Source organism: Phyllostomus discolor, chromosome 5 (genome assembly GCF_004126475.2).
Source record: "Phyllostomus discolor isolate MPI-MPIP mPhyDis1 chromosome 5, mPhyDis1.pri.v3, whole genome shotgun sequence".
NCBI lineage: Eukaryota > Metazoa > Chordata > Mammalia > Chiroptera > Phyllostomidae > Phyllostomus > Phyllostomus discolor.
Genome location: NC_040907.2, coordinates 124,167,847 through 124,188,971, shown reverse-complemented (window position 1 = coordinate 124,188,971; position 21,125 = coordinate 124,167,847). Strand labels below are relative to the sequence as shown.

At 38.8% G+C, this 21,125-nt stretch overlaps 1 protein-coding gene across 6 annotated transcripts in view; it reads left to right on the top strand.

The window, feature by feature from the left end:
- The first annotated feature begins 315 nt into the window (after positions 1-315).
- The window catches only part of MCU (mitochondrial calcium uniporter), a 235,299-nt gene continuing 214,489 nt past the window's right edge, over positions 316-21,125 (top strand). Inside the window, exons 1-3 of one of the 6 annotated variants that reach the window (XM_028511835.1) lie at positions 355-498; positions 13,792-13,905; positions 14,529-14,577. In XM_028511835.1, coding sequence (XP_028367636.1) covers positions 14,551-14,577 — 27 coding nt within the window. In that variant the 5' untranslated portion in view covers positions 355-498; positions 13,792-13,905; positions 14,529-14,550. Of the gene's footprint in view, positions 499-13,126; positions 13,906-13,957; positions 14,578-21,125 lie in introns of those variants that run through there. The other 5 variants (XM_036026816.1, XM_036026815.1, XM_036026813.1 and 2 more) reach the window with 5 other exon arrangements.

Genomic DNA, 21,125 nt, shown 5'->3' with positions numbered 1-21,125 from the left:
AAATATCTATTTCCCCCAGTTAACCTTGTCATAGCTCTATCTTTGATGCAGATTAATCGAATCGAATATGCCATCTCTATTGCTGCTATTATAGGGAGCTCGGGTGCCAATTACCAGTTCCCTAGAATTTGCCCGTAATTGACTATGTCCCACAATAGGTAACTCTGGAGGTGACTGGCAGCCTCAACTGTGGTTGTCCCGCCTGTCTATTGGGCCTTGCAGGAAGCCCCGCCTCATTAACTCAGTCAAGGCCTGCAGTTGGTCCGGCTCCGGTGAATGGCGGGATTCAGCTCCGCCCCAGCCGTCCGCTGCGCTGCCTGGGTCGGCGCCGTTTCCAGTTGAGAGATGGCGGCCGCCGCAGGTAGATCGCTCTTGCTGCTCCTCTCCTCCCGGGGCGGTGCCGTGGGCGCCGGCGGTTGCGGAGCGCTGACTGCTGGCTGCTTCCCCGGGCTGGGTGTCAGCCGCCACCGGCAGCAGCAGCAGCACCACCACCGGACGGTGAGTGAGCGCGCCCGGCGGCTCCGGGGAGGGCGGGGCGGCGCTGCCTTGTGGGAGCCGCGGGCAGGCAGGCCGCCGGGGCAGCGAGCTAGTTACCTCAACTCGCGGCCGCTCCCGAGGTTGGCGGACACGGAGGGGCCACCGTGCCCTTCAGGCGCCTGCGGCGGCGACCAGGAAGGGAGGGAGAGCGGAGGGAGCGGAGAGGAGGAGGAGGAGGGGCGACGGCGGGGATGTTCCCGCAGGACTGGGGACACCAGGGCGGGGAAGGCACAGGACTTGAACCTCTCACTGACCCGCCCCCGGCCTCGGTCCCTCCCTCCTTTCTTAACCGCTCTGCCCCGCTGCTCCCGAAGTGAGCCCCGTGCAAGTTGTCCCCTTTGCCTCCTCCTCTGGGCGGCTTTGGGTGTCTGAGTTGCCGCGGCTGCCGTGCGTCTGTGTCAGACGAGTGGCAGTGCAATGCTTTTGGGAACTGTCTCCGGAGAGCAGTCCAGGACCCCAGCGGGGTCTCTCCCTGGTCCTCTCTCGGCCCTTTGGGAATGGGCAAGAAGGAAAATCAAACTTTATCCCCCGCCCTGTGACTTCCTGCGTGTGTGGGCACGGGGAACAGCTTCTTTGCGATGGATGCTGCATTGCTTCAGGAGGCAGTGCATTCCCTCAGGTCCTTAAAGGTCCCCGGGGGTCCTTTTGGAGGGCTGGCTCATAAACTTGTTCGCGCGTGCCCGAGGACGAGGGGTGGGCAGCAAGCAGAGGGGAGTGGATATGATAAGTTGTTCACAGAGTCGGGGATTTGGTGGATTTCTTCGCCAGTTATTGCTGGTTTTCATTGGCTGGCAGTGATCGGGAGTTTCTATTTGAACAACCTTGGTGTGTGTATGTGTGTGTGTCTTTGTGATTTTTTTTCAGTTGCAAGACATCAACTTGCCATGGAGTTCTAGACCTAACAAGTCGGCAGGTTCTCTTCTTTTGGACTTTCTAGACCCATATGTGTTGGTCTCTGGCCAACTCGGAGATAGACAGAGTGTGGGTTTTAGTTCCTTGGGGCTAAGTTCTGGAGTGTGGTAACGGGAGCGTCGCTGCAGACAGCCTGGTAGGAGACACCAGTGCCTTCAGCTCCAGGAATACATCCACCTGTCTTTTTCTGATGGCAGGGCTGTTGAGAGGAAACGGAACTGGAGGTTTTCAGAGAGGATACCCCGAGACCAATGATAGCATACGATTGTGTCTCAAAGGGCTTTGAAAAGAACCAACGCTCTGTCAATGCAAGATGATGTTGTCATTATTAGTCATAGGTATGGACCCTATTCTTATTCTTGTGACAGAATTGTACTTCTTCATATTTGGCAAACTGACATTGCTTTGCTAAAGCTTTTGGGTGAGAGCCTAGCTTTTTCACAGTTCAGTTTAGATTTGCATGTTTCATAGCCTCCAGTTACGTGTTTTGTTCTCTTAGAAACACAGGAGCACCCAAAAGCTGGGTTGTAGTTCCCTGTCCCTCAACAGTGTAAAGACTTCCCATGTAGTCTTTGTCTCTGTGTTCTAATAATATGTCTTCTGACTTTACAGTTTGTTTTTACAACTATTGGGGTGTGGTACTCATGTAGCATTTTAAAATTTTGTGCCCTGTGTATTTTCCACTATGTGAATCTGTCAGGCTGTGAGTGTAATCCTTGTGTGGGTACTTCATGGAAGTGTTCTTCTGTGCTATTCTGGGGTGGGTAAACGTAATGTACTGAATTTGTAACTGAAAGCACAATTAAAGTGAAGTTTTATTTCTGAAGGTTAGACATGTTATGGGAATGGTGACTTGTAAATGAACTTCAATTTTTTCAGAATCTTACAACTGATTATTTAAAATATGTAAAGAGTGTTTTCCTTCTGTGATTGCTCTGAAGCCGTCATATATAGAGCTCTCCATCTGTTATTTTGTGATTCCTCACAAGACTCAATTTGAAGGGTATCTCTTAGAGATTTGTTCAATTTTTGATACTTTATGCCTGAAATTGAGGCCCAGAATGGGAGAGACTTGGTCAGAATTACACAGCTAATATGCAACAGTTTAGGACTCCCACCCACTCCAGATATTTTGACCCCCTTACTGTGTTCTTGTTATTTTACAGTGCAATTGCTCCTTCATGTGTCTCTCTCCCTCATAAATTAACTATTGTTTGCTAGGAAAGTATTGGTATTTCAAAGCCCCATGAATGGGAAATCTTCTATAAGTAGATACTGGTTTGAGGCACATGTCTTAGGCAAATATGGGAACAACCAACTTGCCCTTATGAAAGTCCCTGAGACACAGAGGTTGAATCTTACATCGGAGACATCCTGTGTTTGTGCAGCAGATGGCACTCTGCGTTGAACTGGATCACAAGTCCAGCTTGTGCTGCTTTTGTTCTGCTGTCGTTATGGTAAACTAGAGACAGGGGGCATGACAGTTCTGGTTAGTTTTGCTTGAGAGGCATGTTTTTTGAAATCTGTCTGTCCCTAGTTTGGAGAACGAGTTCTAAGCAATACAGTTCAGTTAATTGGTAAATGTAGTTGCAAAATTATAAAACATAACTCCCTTTCTCTCATTAAAACATTATTCAACTAAGTAGGAGTAAAAGTGCAGGGGTTTATTCAATATTTTTAGCCCCATCTAGTAATTTTTCCTTTCCTGCGTGAACAGCCAATACTTTTTTCTTGTGTGAAGCTCCCCAGCTTGCAACTGTAACCAAGACTGACGTAAAATGTTTGTTGCATGACTTTTTGTGTGGTTAGTGAAGGTGGCTGCTATTTTCAAGGATGATTCTTTAAGGGGGAACTGCATTTCATTGTGAGCTGTGTAATTCCTTTGCTAAATCAAGTTGTTTCATCTCTGGTTATGACAGCCGTACTGTTGGTATTTCCTAGTGGTCAACGGCTATGCTGAATTACTAAATCTCAAGTTTTCTTAAGTCTGTCATTGTACTGTTATAGTATGTGGCTGTCCCTTTGTACTTTAACATTGTAGTTCTTTGGCAGAGATATCATTTCAGTTTAACCTGAAAGTTTTGACAGATTACATTGCTTGACACAGAGGCAAGTCCCAGTTCTTTAACTGGGTTCCTCATGGTCTGGTCTGGCCTGGCCTTACTTTGCCAGATTCACCCTAGCACAAATTCTCCACTGCACTGAAGGCATAAATCCATACTAAATGTTTATGCAGTTCTTGTAGCTGAGTTTCAGTTTTAATCACTTCTCTAACCTCTAAGGTCCATTTCAGGTTAGAGACTATGAACTTTGACTCCTCTTTGGATCTCTCATCCTCATTTTACATGTAAGAAAACGGACCTAATGGGAACTTTGGAAAATGACTTGTTAGGTTACATTTGTGATTAATGACACCTGGGATTAAACTTCTTTTAAATAGAGGTGGATTCAAGGAGAAGTCCTAGTCTGAATCTTGATTTGTGTAGTTTCTGGCTCTTAGTCCCTTATCATTGTTTTATTTTGCCCTCTGAATTATGGTAGGATTTATTATTTTCAGGACACAGATTGACACCGACTTGTCTCGTTCTCTAAATGTTCATTTGTGTTACCTTATCTTACTGGGAAGATAAGGCAAAGATTGTGTATCTTGTTACCTTCCTGTCTCTCATCAGCTCCAAAACAGTGCTGGGTGTACAGGTGACACTCAGAGAAGCATTAAGTGAATATGTACCTTTTGCCTGCCTGCCAGTGAACAGGCACACTGCCCCCTCCACCTTTCCCCACCATTTTGACTTGTTTAATGGCCTGTTGCTTAGGTAGTCATACTTGGGTAATTGCTTTAAGTTTGATATTGCCAGAGTTGTCTTTGGTTGTATATTGCACTTCTTTATGATAGATTGATGGAGAGGGTAGGTACCATTCATTGGATTAGCTCTACAGTGGTACTACCTTTCTGTCCAAAGCCAGCAAAAGTATGCTAGATAGCCAGATTATTGGAACTATATGTTTGAAACAGATTCTAGATTTGTTGTTGTCTAATCTAATATTAAATTTTGAGGGTTTTAGATAAATGTTTAGAGCAGATGTATTTTTTAGGAAGCAGCCATTTTTTGTTTATCTCAATATCTTGCTGATTTTGAACCCCATAAAATATTTGAATCAGTAAATTTGGATTTGTTCATCAAATTTTGACTATTTGAACTTTTCTTTCCCAAGGGACTCTATATACTTAATGGAACTCTAGTCCAAAAGGAAACTAAATAGAAAATGCAGCATCAAAAATGGTGTATGTCAAAAGCAAAAAATTGAATGTCAAATCATTTTGGTTTGGGGGTTGCCTCACATGTGAAGTTGAAAGCAGGGAGTGGTCATGGTCTTCTGAAATAGCACTTCATTGATACCATTATCTGAATAACTGCTGAGATGGTGCTTTTATTTCTTTTTATATTCTAACTTTGCAACACTGCGGGTTTTCTTAAAAATTACTGTTTTCCTGTGATTAAGGGCAAGATTACCTTTTAAGATCTTGCCACTCTATATAAGGGAATCCTCTATTCTTTTGATTTTTTAAAATTTATTGATTTGAGAGCGTGAGAGAGAAACATTGATTTTGTTGTTCCACTTATTTATGCATTCATTGGTTGCTTCTTGTATGTGTCCTGGCCAGGGATCGAACCCCCAACCTTGGCATATTGGGATGATACCCTAACCAACTGAGCTACTGGGCCAGAACCCCTCCATTCTTTATTTAACTGATTAATACCATAGCATGGCTCATGGATATATTAGAAATACTGGAATAACATATTAGAAAAACTAAGATGTTAGAATGGAAGACATGTACTTAAAAGAATCTTGATATTTAGAGCTAAAAAAGACTTTATGTTAAGGAAACAAGAGTGCAAGAGCAGTGGATTGGCTTTTCCCTTAGTAGTCCAGCAAGTTACTCTGGAGCTGAAAATGTTTCATATGTCTGCTGCCTTTCCCATCAGTTCAATTACATAATTCTGTGTTACATTTTTAAAAATATTAAGCCAAAACTGGTTTTTAAAAGTGAATTGGGGTCAAATTCCTTCAGTAAGTTTCTAAACTCAAACTCAGTCTTGAATTACTCCCTGATTTAGATCAAGCTTGATGACATCTGTTAAAAACCTGTCCTCTGCGTGTTGAATGCAAAAGAGAAACAGTCCATTTGTTTGTTTCACTGTACTTTAAGTACTTACAGTGAGACTGCCTGTGTAAAATTAAAGTTGACTTCAAGCAAAGTAAAATTAGTAAGTTTAGTGAGTTTTTGACCCATAAACTGTATACAGGTTTGAATCTTTTCTAGTGATAAAAATATAACTTGGTGAATTACATCACCAGCTGGGTCTAATAGCATGTCAAAACTGAACTTTTTCTAATGCAGTTTTGGAGTAATTGAATAACATGACATTGCATTTTGAAATTTCTCTTAAATGTAAGAGCATTTTCCAAAGGTTCTTTAAGGGCATTAATAATACTTATTTATCCAGAAGAGTGGTGTTTACCCTTTATTCTTTGTTACTAAAATTTTCAGTTTTTACATATTCTTTTCTTAATACTTAACTGTCCACTTTATTATTTGTGGACCACTTGTAATAATCACCAGGAGATTGCTAAGGAGCACATGGGGTGAATAAGGCTATCCAGAGGACAGTCTCAAGCATGCAGTCTTAAACGGTACTACTTATAGGTTACAGGATTCTTTTAACTTCTTTTTTGCCTTCTAAGACAGGCCTACATTGGACTTCCTATTTATTGATAGTACGTGGTGTTACAGGATGTTTAAGAGCATTATTGTCTCCTTGAATCTTGAGAAAGTTAATGTGACTGATAATTGGTCAAATAACAGGAAAGCAGGTAGGTTAGCTTGAACTATCTGACCTGTGTAGTGAGAGGTGTAGATACAGGAGAAAACATCTAAGGTCTGAGGGCATTGTGTTACCTCATTTAATTCTAACTATAACCCTATGAGAGATATTATTATCCAGAGGATGAGATACATTCACTGCTTAAATGTCATCAACTGTTTTAATGCTAGGGATGCAAAGATGGACAAGACACATACTTTGGAGCTGAGACTTAAGTCTCGTTCTGGCTAGAATTAAAGATGTACCACACTGGTATCAGTGTGTTTCTTCCCTTTCATCTTCTCTCCTTTCTCTGTGTTTCCTTCTCAAGAATCTACTGCACTTTTCTTCCAAGAGATCTCACCATCCTTCCTACTAACTACTTTTCTTAAGTCTGTTTTCCCACCTTCCCCTCCAGGTATTAGCTGATAAGGGTCTAAGGCAAACTTCTTAGGGATCTTTGTAATTTAGTTCAGGATTCTGAAAAGTTCCTCTTAGTAGACCTGATAATTAGTGAGCATTGCTTCTATGTCAGACACTTATAGAACATTGTATAGTGTACTACACAACAACCCTTCAGGCAAAATGCCACCCCCATTGTACAGGCAAGAAAACCAGGACCTGGAAATGTTAAGAACCTGGAGTCATTCATAAAGTATCTGTCAAAACTCCTAGTCTTTGTGACATGCCGTCACATTGGGAAAAAGAGATGCCTCTGAAGTAGTCATCTGGCCAAGAGACCTTGTCAAAAAAAGACTATAACTAGCTGTGCCATTTTTTTCCTCTTAACGGTGATTTAGTGGGAGCCCTTAGACCTACCTGAGAGAATTGGGGAAGGTTTCACAGGGGAGGCCTTCCTTACACTAAAATATGGGGAGATACAATGTGTGGGGCCTAGAAAGGCGTGGGGCACATTCTAGGCAGTACCAAGCGAGATCTGACGTGACAGTAGGAAGAAATAAGCCAGTAGTTTGTAATAATTGGACTACAGGCAGGAATAGCTAGAGATTAGACTGTACGGTAGTAGTGCTATCAGTAGTAATTGATATTTATCAAGTGCACCATGCGCTAAGCACTTTACATAGAAAATTTCACTTAATTTTTGTGATACCCTATGAGTAGATACTATTATCTTTGTTTTACAGATAGTGAACTGAGTTACCTCAGACTGGTTAAGTGATTTGCCCAGGGTCACAGCTGGTCAGTGACACGGAGCTAGTGAATGACTTGCCCAGGGTCACACAGCCAGTGTGTGGCATACCTTGCATATAAACCCAAGCAGTCTAGCTCCAGAGCTTGTCTCATAACCACTGTGAGGAATTAGACTGGGAAAGGACTTGTGAAGGAGCTGAAATTTTATTACGTAGGTCAGAGTTTCGTTGTTGTTGTTGTTTTAAAACTCAACCCAGACCACAGTAGAAATGCATTTTATATCATGACCCAGCCGCATGTGTACCTAAAACGGAGGACAGTTTTATGAAACATTATTTTTATGTATGAGTCATACATAATTTCTGTTCTGTATTGTTAAACAATACTGGTTGGGACCCACTTAAATTGAGTTTACAACTTTAAGCTGCAGTTTAGAATAATCTTACTTGTTAATAGGTGAGTGTGAAGAATTTCAGGTAGAAGGGTTACGTGATCAGGTTTGTGCTTTTAGGTAGGTCACACTAGCAGCAGCAGGAAGACTGGATTGAAGAGGAGGGGACCAGAAAGGGAGAGATAACAGTAAGGGGCATCTTAATGGACCAGGTACAAGATGTTTGAACTAGGACAGGAGCATTGGGGATAGACAAAAGGGAATAGAGAGAAGGGAGACTTAGGAACTAGAATGGCGGAACTTGGTGATTGGATAAGGGAATATCAGCTAGTATCAGGTAGAAAGACAATTTAACTCAAGGCATCTGAGACTGTTTCTCAGGCACTGAAACTTCGTGTGTTCCTTTTTACAGTCATGATAAATATACTGCTTTGTTGTCTTCTATGCTTCTACTTTTGTATATAAAAATGTGCTGACCTGGTTTAATTATTTAAAATGATTTTTAAATTTATATGTCAAATTAGATGTCCACCTTATCCCCACATTCCTGCCCCCTACTATTAGAATCTGAAAAATTTGCACAGCAGTGTGAGAAAGATCCCATAGCATAAGGAGCACTCAACAAATCTTTGTTGTGTGTGTTCTCTGTTATACCCTTCCAAAGCAGAAACTCTTAACATTACGTTCATTAATTAGATAAATACTTCTGAGTAATTTTCTTTGATTTAGTTCTCTTTAGCTTTCCATTTTTGTAATATTTGATGCCCGTTAGGGGGAGTTAGGCTTAGGGTTTTCTTCCTTTCTATTCCATAACTTGTTATTTGACCTTGGACAAGTGACTTAACCTTTTGGGTCTTAATAAATAAGGTTGCCTGATTAGGTGAGCCTAAAGGGCTTCTTTAATCCTAAGACATATGTCATTTTTACATAACACATTATAAGTAATTTTTATGTTGTTTTATTGGGTGGCTTGTATAAAAAATCATAAGCTCAAGTATAATGTATTTGCTTATTCTCACAAGGTTCAAGGGCTTGAAGTGAAGAAAGATAGCCTTCTAGTTCCTTTGCAGCAAGTTTACATAGTTACTTCTCACATCTTGATGAACAGTTTATCCTGCGTTCTTCTTAAAACAGGTCATTATGCCTTTAGTTCCATTTTTCTCTTTAGTCTTCTTCTTCCAATTCAAACTGCTGAGTGAGTAGGGGGAGAGGTGAAAATGTGTTGGGGTTTCCAGAGTTGGAGTGATGGGAGAAAGAAAAAAGCAGTTAATACTGGAATGTTGAGGTGAGATGGTCCTGCTCTAGTAACTTATTAATTCTGAGTTGTTGCCTGCTAGCCCGAGTGTGAAAACCTTAATAAGTAATTAGTTGCACATGGTAGTGTATTCGCCCAAACTCTGTGAACTGAGCATAATAGTGGCAAAAACATAGATATTGTCAGTGTTGGATCAATGAGAATGAGTTAAAAGTCCTAGAGACCATTGTGTAAATCCTTCAACCCTGTGGATAATGCAGCTATAGCTCAGCTTGTTCTTTGTGCCTAGATACTACAGCGTTGGGAGTCACAGAGATATGAAGAAGGAATTACTTTTTTTTTTTTGATTCAGGCAGCAGCCAATAACCTTAAGAGTTCACAGATTGTGCTGAAACAAGCAGGACTATATAAAATGCTAAATTAAAATAGTAATGAAACAGACTGTAGTGCTATTGTGTTATAAGTAATTTAAGAAATTTACATACTGCATTTAGTAGGCAAGTATTTGGAGTGAGTAGGGAAAGAGGGAAAGGTGAAAGGCTGGGCACTGCAGAAGAGAGAAAGGAACGATTCGAAAGAGATGTTGCCAACTCTTGGGTCCCTACATATATACATATCTTTTTCCAAAGATGACAGATTTTTGGAGGTGTTTATTTTGGAACTAATGTTCTGTGTTTCCAGCAGCCCCCTGTATCCTGTATCTTGCATTGCCAGAATTCTGCTAGCTGCCATGAAGCAGAGCTGTGGCAAGTGGCCAAGTGTGATAAAAACCTATTTTTTCATTTTAAAACAGAGTATAGATGACAGAATACTTTAAAGAAGTATTTAAAGGTAGATTGGAATAGAAATAGTAAAAACCTAATGAGAAGATTAAAAGTTTTTTATTTGCTTTTGATGTAAATGTATTTCTTTTGTAAACAGAGGAAGACCAGCTTATGTCTGTCTCTGTCAGTTTCTCCTTTTTGCTCCTCTTTCCCTGATCTTTGAGTGCTGGTGCTGGAAGCACTGAATAGACAGGATAAATGAGCTTTCTGATCAGGAAGAGGTGGTAATGGTTTTATTTTTATTTTTGAGGGGATCTGTATACTCTGTGTGAATGTCTTGTTTGTATGCACGTTAGTAGTTAGGGTTTGTTTCTTTGTGTTTTTTTTAACCCCAAAGAAAATGATTTTTTTTTTCTATTTCCAGCTTTGACTTAAGCTTCAAAACAAAATATCTAAGCACAGTTGAGCTGGGAAAACAATTACAGTATGACGTATTGCAGAATTTTGGAGTATTTATTTATTAGATGAAGAATTAAACTCCAGTCAGTACTTTCTTTAATTTAATATCTCATTCTGCATTGGCATTTGAGTCACAATGAAATAAGTTCATAACTCGGCCAAGTGTTACAAAGTCAGGTGAGCTTTAAATATATAGTGATTTCTTTTTAATGATTGTTAGAGCTTTTAGCTATAAAAGGGGTGGGGGGAATAAAAGGCAACTGTAATAGATTTTTTGTCTTCTTGGTAAGATTAGAAGTAGAGACAAGCTGGGTTATGGATCTGAAGATCCCATCAAAGCCAGTATCAGAAAGCGGCAGCACTAGTGGAAGAAAAGACAGAAAACTCCTGAAGAGCAGGCTCTCAACGAAGCTTACGTTGGCAAGGCTTTTCCAGCAACAGGGTTTTTTTGGGGGGCAAGGAGGGGTGGGATGAGATGGCCCTTCATAAGGAAATTATATTGTGTTTAGGCAACATACAAGGGAAAAAGTCTTTTCTTTTTAGATTATGAAGTATGTTATATCTATAAAAACAAGTAGAATAATGTATTTTGTTTAACTTGAGAAATTAATATTATAACTGAAATTGCTGCCCCAAGTATGCTTCCTATTTCCTGTTCTCTCTCCCGAAAGTAACATCCTCTCCAAGTTGGTGTTTACCATTCCCATGCGTGTGTTTATTCTGTGTATGTTTATACAGAGAGCCTTATATAGTATTGTAAGTATGTTTTAAACCTTATGATAGTATACTGTATGTATCCTTGTGCAATTTTCTCTTTGATTAATACTTTAAAAAATACTTAGTCTTCACTCATTTTTCATTTTTAACTCCTTTGTGAAGTGTCATTCCCAATTTTACATATTTAATAATTCTTCTATTGACTGGACGTCTTGTTAGCTGAATATTGGGGAGGGAGTAGGAAAGAAGAATATATTACATCATTTGTAAAGTTAGATTGAGGATGTTATTTTGACTTTAAAAATAGCTAGTTTCCTTTTTTGGTGTGGAATGTCCTCATTTATTGTATTCTTGGGAAAATCCTTTGTCCTTCCCAAGAGTAAGCAGAGAAGAGTAACGTTTCATTACACAGATGAATATGTCTTCTGGAAAATGCGGAACAGCATCTGCTGGGATACAGAGACCTCATGAGGGATTGAATGCTGCAGCAAAATCTTGGTTCATGGTATTAAAATTCTCAGATTTTTCAAGTGCACACAGGCTGTGGATGGAAACTTGTTGGCATTTATTGTTTTTTTTTTCTTTGTGTTTGAGATAATTTGAAATTTGGGACTACCCCTTTATTTTGTAAAAGGGTATGTATCTTAAGTGGTAAATGGACTTCTTGAATTGTGTCTTGGCTTTTGTGGAGCAAAGGAAAACAAGGCCTAGGAATGAGGTGAGTTACTTTTTTTTGAGGCAGGTAGTTGGTGTGCAGTAAATATTTCTCTTACTAATAAATCTCATTTATTTAATAATAGATATTATTTGCCAGTTATATTCTTACATTATAGTCATTGTTTTAATTTTTTTATTTAATAAAAAAATCCACACTTGAGGATATGTTTATTGATTTTACAGAGGGAGGAAGGGGGCAGAGAGAGACACACACACATATATCTACCCATTGCCTCCCGTATGCACCCCTACTGGGGACTGAACCTGCAACTCATGCATGGGGTCTGACTGAGAATCAAACTCACAACCCCTTGGTTCACTGGACAATGCTCCAACAAACTGAGCCAATAACTGTAGTCATTGTTTTAAAAGGCAGTCTGTGGTAAATATATTTCTTGCTAATTTCATGCAATTTCATTTGTAACATCTTTGATAATGGTTTGAAAAATTTTGCAGAATACATGGTGCAGAGTTTCATTCAGGTTGTCCCTCCAAATGATTTGCTGTAGTGCATTAACCAGAAATGCTGATGCATCAAGGGAAACACTGATAGATGGTGTGCTTTCCAGGGACTGTTGCCAAGGCAAGGCAAACACAAGCCAAAATTGAGAAGAAAATGTTAGTTAGGCACTCAAGATGTAGTCTGGCCAGATATGCTATTAACAGTGAACATCCCATTCTAATTAAATTAATCGAGGCCTGTGCAGTTTGAATCACCAGCTTATCTTAAAAATGTGACCAAACTTTTAAGCATATTTGAATTATGGGATAGTGCAATAATAGTCTTTAAGCTAAAACTGATTAAGAATACAAACTTAAATTATTGGATAAATTCTTGTATGTCAAGGATAATTAAACTCAACCTCCTGTTTCTTCCATTGTGGTTCTGAAGGAAAGGATGCTGAACGTATCTGCAAGTAAAAGAAGAGATTTCTTTTTTGGTAGAAATGATTAGATAGAAGAGGAGAGTGGGTATTACTACCTGAGAATGATTTTGTTTTTTCACTGTTGGTGTTTTTCATGCAGATCACACAAATATTGTTTTTTGTTCACAAATTGTTTTACCCATGAAAAATGTAAGTATGGGGAGAGGAGGTAGTGCTTGTGAAAATAGGCTTTTAAAAAAGTTACCATTGTTCTTTTTTTGAATGATCTCTGATTCAGTTTACTGAGTCAAGCATTTAAAAAATATATATGTTTATTGATTTTGGGTCGGGAGAGAGAGAGAGAGAGAGAGAAAGAAACATCAGTCAGTTATCTCCTATAAGCTGCGATAGGGGATCGAACTTGCAGCTTAGATATGTGCCCTGACTCAGAATTGAACCCACAACCTTTCGGTATACATGATGACACTCCAACCAACTGAGCCACACTGGCCAGGGCCAAGTCAAGCATTTTGTAACACAACTGCTAAACAGAGAGTTGTGTGGCTAGGCAAATAAAGGAGACATTTTGTGTGTGTGCACACCAAGATTTCTAAATTTTGTAAACTTCTGAAACTACTGAAAGTTCCTGAGTGAACCTGGATAGTCTGTCTTCTATTGCCAGGGTCCCATTAAGTTTTTAAAAACATTTCTTACTTTTTCATTTTTTTATGGTTCTGTTTGTTTTTTTGAATGCTGGAAGCATAGAGATGGGGTGAAAAAAATTTCCCTTCTTTACTATTTTTAAAAGTATTAGTTTATGAAATGTTGCTTTAGATTCTCTATTTTTATATCTGTATGAGCTTACTGTGTGGTTATCAAAGATTCAATACTCTTTTTGTGACAAACTGCATTTATCAGTTTCTCATAAGCAATCTGGATTTATTCTAAGTTATAATGCTCATTCCTTTAAAAGTGCCCTTTTGCTCTAAGGGTCACTATAGCTGTCTAATTGGTAGCTAAAATTGACCTAAATAAGATCTTTTCACATTTCCTTTTCTTTTTCTGGCATTATATGCTGAGGTTCCCATGTCACCAGGCTCAGGAGGGCCTTTTCCTTTTACATTGACTTTACTTTTTTCTGTTCTTTTAGGTCTTTTACTACCATTCCTACAGTGGTTGGCAAGATACCGTTTCCACCTTGCTCCATGTGCCATGCTAGTGACATCTTAGCTGCTAGAGTGTGGAGCTGGCCTGTGGGAGTCAAGTAAGTGCCTTTTTTACTATTTGGCATGGTTTTTGCTTACTTTGCAAAGCCATGTAGAGGAACTTTTTAAGATTTGCTTTTAAAAAGGCACTTGCTTGATCCTTGTGGGATGGCTCTTTGCTCCAGCCTGCTACTGAACACCTGGTAGCTAACATGGTGCTGAATTTAGCTAGGTGACTTCTGCAGAATGGAATATTTTTATTAGGGTAGACCCTAAAGGATGATAGATCTGACCTTGGCCTGATTAGACTATGTGCAGGCGAGCAACCCCTGTCTCATCCCAGAATCAGTCAGAACTTCTGTTAGCTCACAGTTAGTTACTCTGGCCTTTTGGAAATTTAACAGGTTATGGATAAGTAAGGGTCTGGGTTACATGGAGAAAGAACAGCTCTCCCAGGAAAGCCGATGACCTTGACATTTATCTGAATCAGTTTACCTTAATATATGGAAGTGATGTGAATGTTAATGAGGTTTGGATTTCTGTATTTATTGCTAAAAAATTGCTAAAACCTGGTATTTTACTTTTGCAGGTCACCTTGTAAATTTTGCCTACATAAATTAACATATTCCCTGTTATGTCATAACAACCATGTAAGGGAGAGTGTTTTCCTGCTCTGTCTTAGGTATTGGTGATGTGACCTGTTCATGCAGGGGAAACTTGAACATTCTCAGGTATGTGAAGATCATGATTCATAAGCATTTCCTTCCTGCAAACAAAACAGTTTGTTTCAGTGTGAATTCATGATGTGGTTTTACCAAAATTGATCTTGCCAGTTGATTTTTCTTCCCCTGATATTATAGAACAGGGATTGGCAAATTATAGCTGGGATGTCTGTGTTATTTTTTAAAATTTATTTATTGATTTGAGAGAGACAACAAGAGAGAGACAGTGAAAGAGAACGACTTTTGTTGCTACATCCATCTATGTATTTACTGATTGACTCCTATATGTGCCTTGACTAGGGATGAATCTGCAACCTTACTATATCAGAATGATGCTGTGACCAACTGAACTACACAGCCAGGGCCACTGTGTTTTTGTAAATAAAGTTTTATCAAATACGGATAGATCTACTCACACATTGTCAATGGCTGCTTTTGCACACAACAACAGAGTTGAGTTTGCCAGAGACCACATGGTCTACAAAGCCTGAAATATCTGGCTCTCTAAGAAAAAATTTGCCAACTCATGCTATAGAAGAACCACATTTCAAGTTGCATTTAGATATAAACTTTCTAGAATCACAGTTGAAAGTCCCCCCCCTCCCCCCAATTCCTCAGTAGGTATAAACATTCATTCAGTGGTAGGATAGTATTTTTCTCTTTAGACACTCTAAAGGTTTTATAGAACAGATAGCATAAAAGATTTAACTAGGATATCTGGCATAGCCAAGAAGTGATAAGATGTTCAGGAAAATGTTCAAAGACTGAAGAGCAGATCAGTGGTGGAATTGAAACCAGAGGCTAAATCTCCTGCCTTTTGCCCAGAGGTTCTTCTACTAGCTCTCATCCAATATTAGGGCTACTTGTTTTCCCTGCCAGCTGTAAGGCACAGTCTGTTTTTTCCCTTTATTCCTCCCTGAAGTGAAAGGAAAGACTTAGTGATTAAAACCACAAAAATTTGATTTACTGGAGAATTGATTTGACTTAGAGTTTGGATGCTTTTATTTTATTGTTTAAAGATAACTAGGGGATTGCTTTTTCATTAAGCACTTACAGTGTATACTAAAAAGGTTAGATTAGTTGGAATAAAAAAGGAAGTCTGAGTCTTGTTCATAATTTCAGAGCCAGGAGTAAAACCAAAATCAGCATAGATAGAATACCTCCCCCACATGTCTGTGTGTCTGACCCCTTTAAATGAAGAGTTTACATGTGCGTGTATATGTATGCGCATGTGGGTGTATGACAACTCTTAAAGTTCATTTGGATTGCATTCTGAGAGGAGTTTAGCAAGTTTATGACAATCTGTAGATTATGTTACCATGTTTTAAATGGATTTTTAAGAATAAATTTTATTTAAAAACTTTTGGATTTACAGGAAAATGGTGAAAATAGTACACAGAATTCCAATTTATCTTTTATTATTAACATCTCATATTATATAGTACGTTTGTTACAATAAATGAACCAATGTTGATACATTGTTATTAACTCAAGACTGTACTTTATTCTGATTTCCTTAGATTTTGCCTCATGTTCTTTTTCTGTTCCAGGGTTAAATAAATGTCTGTTAACATGATCATGGTCACTGATATAGAAGGCATCCACCCGCAGGTTAGATTAGTTCTGAAGTCCCTTTCAATTTGAGGGAGTATGATTATATGAGTACAGGTGTAACTGTTGCAGAGTTCTGACTGGTAACATTATATTCTGTAGCAAATTGAGGAGGTGGTTTACTTTGTTGATAGTAATGACTCAATTGTTTGTTCTAAAATATTTAGCATCATCAGTTCTGAAAAGGACAAGACTAACATGGTTACTTCCATTATTGTCATAGACTAACTTGCAGGTGAAGATATTCTAAAGTAAATTGCCTTCTTTGGAAGCAATTTGGAACAATATGTTTACCTTCCTGAAAGTAGTATTTGAAGTCAATCTTTATGATAAATCATTAATCGTTCAAATTTCCCCATAAAGATCTTAAAATATTTCTTCCTTAAAAGTTCATTTGTTATTTACTAAAGTTGAACACATGCATGCTCTATGACTCAGCAGTTCCATTCCTATATTTATACACAACAGAACTGTGTGCTTATATTCACCAGAAGTCATGGACAAAAAATGTTTATTGTAGGGCTAATTGTAATAGTCCAAACTGGAATTTTCCAAAAGCCTATCGATAGTAGAATGGGTAAATAAGTTTCTGGTACAGCCACACAGTGGATATTGAATAGTGATCAGAATGAACAAACTACAATTACATGTAATGAATGATGTGTGAATTTCACAAATGCATTGCTGAGCAAAAGAAGCCAGGCACTAAAGCGTGCATACTTTGTAATTCTTTTACATAAATTTCAAAAACAGGTAGAACTAATCTGCAGCATCAGACATCAGGGAATTTATTATCCTTGTTGGGGGTTGGGGAAAGTGTTTAGAATGGGGTCTGAAGGGACCTTCCAGGGTGCTGGTTATGTTCTGTTTCTTGTTTTGGATGCTAGCTTTATGGGTTCACTTTGTGAAAATTCTCCAGGCTTATATATATATTTCTGTATTCATGTTATTCTTGAAGAAAAGAGTATACAAAAAGTGTTAGTTCTGGGAAGACACACACACACAAAATTCACTGCTAACATTTAAGGGATATATGGAGAACAAACTAAACATATTAGTCGTATATGTTATATCCCATAGAATATATATTCTATAGAAATGTATATATTTTTTCTGAATTATAGGATTTTTTCTGAATTATAGGATTTTTTCTGAATTATAGGATTATGAAAGTGCCATTGTGTTACTGGAGCTGTTATAGTCCTATCTGTGTTATAAGATGGATAAAGTAGTTTGTGCTAATGACTGTATTCTACTGTAATTAGGTTTTTGGGATGCATCAGAAAAGACTTTTTTTCCAGTCTGTATTAAGTAAAGTCACAAGTTACAATGTCCACCCATTCTTTTATTATATCATCTGATAAGCCAGGTCGAGGTGACTTGGCTATATCACTGTGTGTATGTTAGTGGGATTTGTGCTTCCCAGTGACTGTCTTTGTTAGATCAGTGAGCGAGCCTCAGTCTGGCCTTTCTGACATCTGACATGTTCTTTTGGCTTTCAAGGCATCACTTCCAACCTAACAAGAATGTAGAGTCCTTTTCCCAAGGGGCGCCCCTTTTCATGATTTTACTGTTTTTTTCTTATTGATACCTTTGGCTCTTCTGATTACTTTAGTTAAAATTAATTTTTGGCTCTTCCCTTCTCCTTAGCAACACTTTCCTACCCTTTTTAAAAAATGTAGTAAATATATGTATATATTGAGTTGTAGGCAGGAGGCTCGTTTACTATTGCAGCATATTGATTTAAATCAGAACAGCTCTTGGTATCCAGAATTGGACTTTTTCTCACTTTCTCACCACTGGCACTTTCAGGGGTATCCAACCTTTGGTCCATGGGCCACATGCAGCCCAGGATTGGCTGTGAATGCAGCCCAGCACAAAATCATAAATTTACTTAAAACATTATGATATTTTTTGTGATTATATGTGTCATAATGCATTTAATGTGTAGCCCAAGATACCTCTTCTGGCACAGAGACACCAAAAGGTTGGATACCTTGGTGGTCACTGCCATATCTCACCTAGATGATACTAACAGCCTCCAAGTTAGTCTCCTTACTTTTGCCATTTGTTCTCTCTGTTCAGAACTTAAGCAGGGGGAGGCAGAAGACTACCTTTCCAACAGCTTCTGATCTCACTTAGAGTGAAAGACAAAGCACAGTTACACACTGCTTGACAGTGGGGGTGTGTTCTGAGAAATGTGTCATTAGGCAGTTTCATTGTTGGAATGTCATACAGCGTACTTACACAAACCTAGATGGTATAGCCTACTACATACCTAGACCACATGGTATAGCCTCCTGCTCCTAGGCTACAAAACCATACAGCCTGTGGCTGTACAAAACAACATGAGATTAAACTGAGGAAAGAGAAATGATGCAACCAAGAGACACATGGTAAACATGAAGTGTATTACTGCCTATGAAACACAGCACACTGTTTTACAGCAGACTTTTTTAATAAGTAGAAAGAGTATACTCTAAAACAATAATAAAATGAATGGTATAGTAAATATGTGAACCAGTAATATAGTCATTATCATTACCAAGTATAATGTGTTGTACATAATTATATATGCTATACTTTTATAGGACTGGCAGTGCAGTAGGTTTGTTTGCACCAGCATCACCACAAATATGAGTAACATGTTGTGCTATGATATTAACATGGCTATGATATCACTAAGTGATAGGAAATTTTCTGCTCCATTATAATATTGCCATTTTTGTGGTTTGTTGTGGACCAGAAAACATCGTTATATGGCACATGACTGTTCTTAAAGTGGTCCATAGACAGCAATGTGTTGATAAATTGGATTTCCAGAGAGGGAAAAGCCTCTGATTTGTACTATTTGCCTATTTTTGTGGTATAATTACTCCCACAATGGGACTCAAAGTTGTAGAATGTACCTGTTCTTCAGCTGGTTACCAGGCAACTCCAGCCTACCACTGCTGGAAAGTGGCTCCCCATCTGACCCTCCAGCTGCTGCCACTTTTCTCCTTGGCCACTCCAATATTGTGATACTGACCTAGTTGTTCCCCAGTCATGCCAGACATGCACCTACCTCACAGGATTTTGCATTTGCATTTTCTACAGTTAGAATACTCTTCTCCTGAATACATGCAGGATTGCTTACTTCTTATCTTTCTCAAGTCTGCTCAGATGTCTTCCATGACCTGCCAATATAAATTTGTAATCTTCCTCCATCTATTCAACATTCCCTTTCTCTGTTACGTATTTTGTTTTATTATTTTTTTGGCTTTCCAACATATTATAATATATATTGGATATTACTTGCTCTTCCTTCCTGTTCCCCTCCCTTAGAGCAGGAACACCTTCTTCACTAAAGAATTTTTAGCTCCTAAAAGAATGCTTGACACACAGTTACCCAAGTAGTTAATTTTTTTACCCTTAAAAATTTTAAATGTATTTCTTCTATTACTGTTTAACCCCCTTATACCTGCCTCCCCTCTGTAATCACCATACTGTTGTCCATGAGTCCTTTTTTTTTTTTGGCTTGATCCCTTCACCCCCTAACATACCCCCCACCAATAGCTGTCATCCTACTATCTATGAGTCTGTCTCTATTTTGCTTGTTAGTTCACTTTGTTCATTAGATTCCACATATAAGTGAGATCATATGGTATTTGTCTTTCTCTGACTGGCTTATTTCACTTAGCATAATGTTCTCTAGGTCCATCCATACTGCTGCAAAGGGTAAATCTTTCTTCTTTTTTATGGCCGAGTAGTATTCTGTTGTGTAAATGTTCCATAGTTTTACACAACTCACCTGCTGGCAGACATTTGGGCTGCTTCTATGTCTTGGCAGTTGTAAATTATTCTGCAATGAACATAGGAGTGCTTATAGTCTTTCAAATTAGTGTTTTGGGTTCCTTCAGATATATTCCCAGAAGTGGGATTGCTGGATCCAAAGGCAGATCTGTTTCTAAGTTTTTGAGGCATCTCCATATTGCCTTTCACATGGTTGCAGTAATCTGCATTCTCACCAACAGTACAAAGGCTTCTGTGTTCTCTACATCTTCTCCAATACTTGTTTATTGGTCTGTTGATGATGGCCATCCTGAATGGTGTGAGATAACATCTCATTGTGGTTTTAATTTGCATTTCTCTGATGATTGAGGATCTTTTCATATGTCTGTTGACCATCTGTATGTCCTCTTTGGAGAAGTGTCTATTCAGGATCTTTGTCCATTTTTTAATTGGATTGTTTTTTTGGTGTCGACTTTTGTAAGGTCTTTATAAATTTTGGATATTAACCCCTTATCAGGTGTATTGGCATATATGTTCTCTCACTCTATGGGATTTCTATTTTGTTGATAGTCTCCTTTGCTGTGGAAAAACCTTTTAGTTTGATGTAGTTCAATTTGTTTATTTTTTCGTGTTTCCCTTGCCTGAGAAGATATATCAGATAAAATATTGCTACGAGCTCTGTCTGAGATTTTACTGCGTATGTTTTCTTCTAGTCAAGTAGTTGTTGAATGAATTACTACTATGAAGTTCTTTTAAAGATGCACATCTGAGTCCTGGCCTGGTGGTTCAATTGGTTTGAGCGTTGTCCCATATACCAAAAGATTGCGGGTTCAATTCCCAGTCACGACACATACCTGGGTTGCAGGTTTGATCCCTGGTTGGGGTTTGTACAGAAGGCAACTGATGGATGTTTTTCTCTTATATCGGTATCTGTCTGTCTCTCTTTCTCTCTCAAATCAATTACAATATCCTCAGGTGAGGATTTTAAAAAAGATGCACATTTGAGTGTGTGTATTTCCCCATCTGGGAGCATCCTTTGTATGGAAGGAATTTTATTTTACTAGTTGTCCTGAGATTTCTAATATATGCCACAGTGTTTTTATACCTGTCTGATGCCTGGCAATAGTGATACATTGCTGCTTTTTCTAGCCAGGGTTTTCTGTAGGTGGAGATAA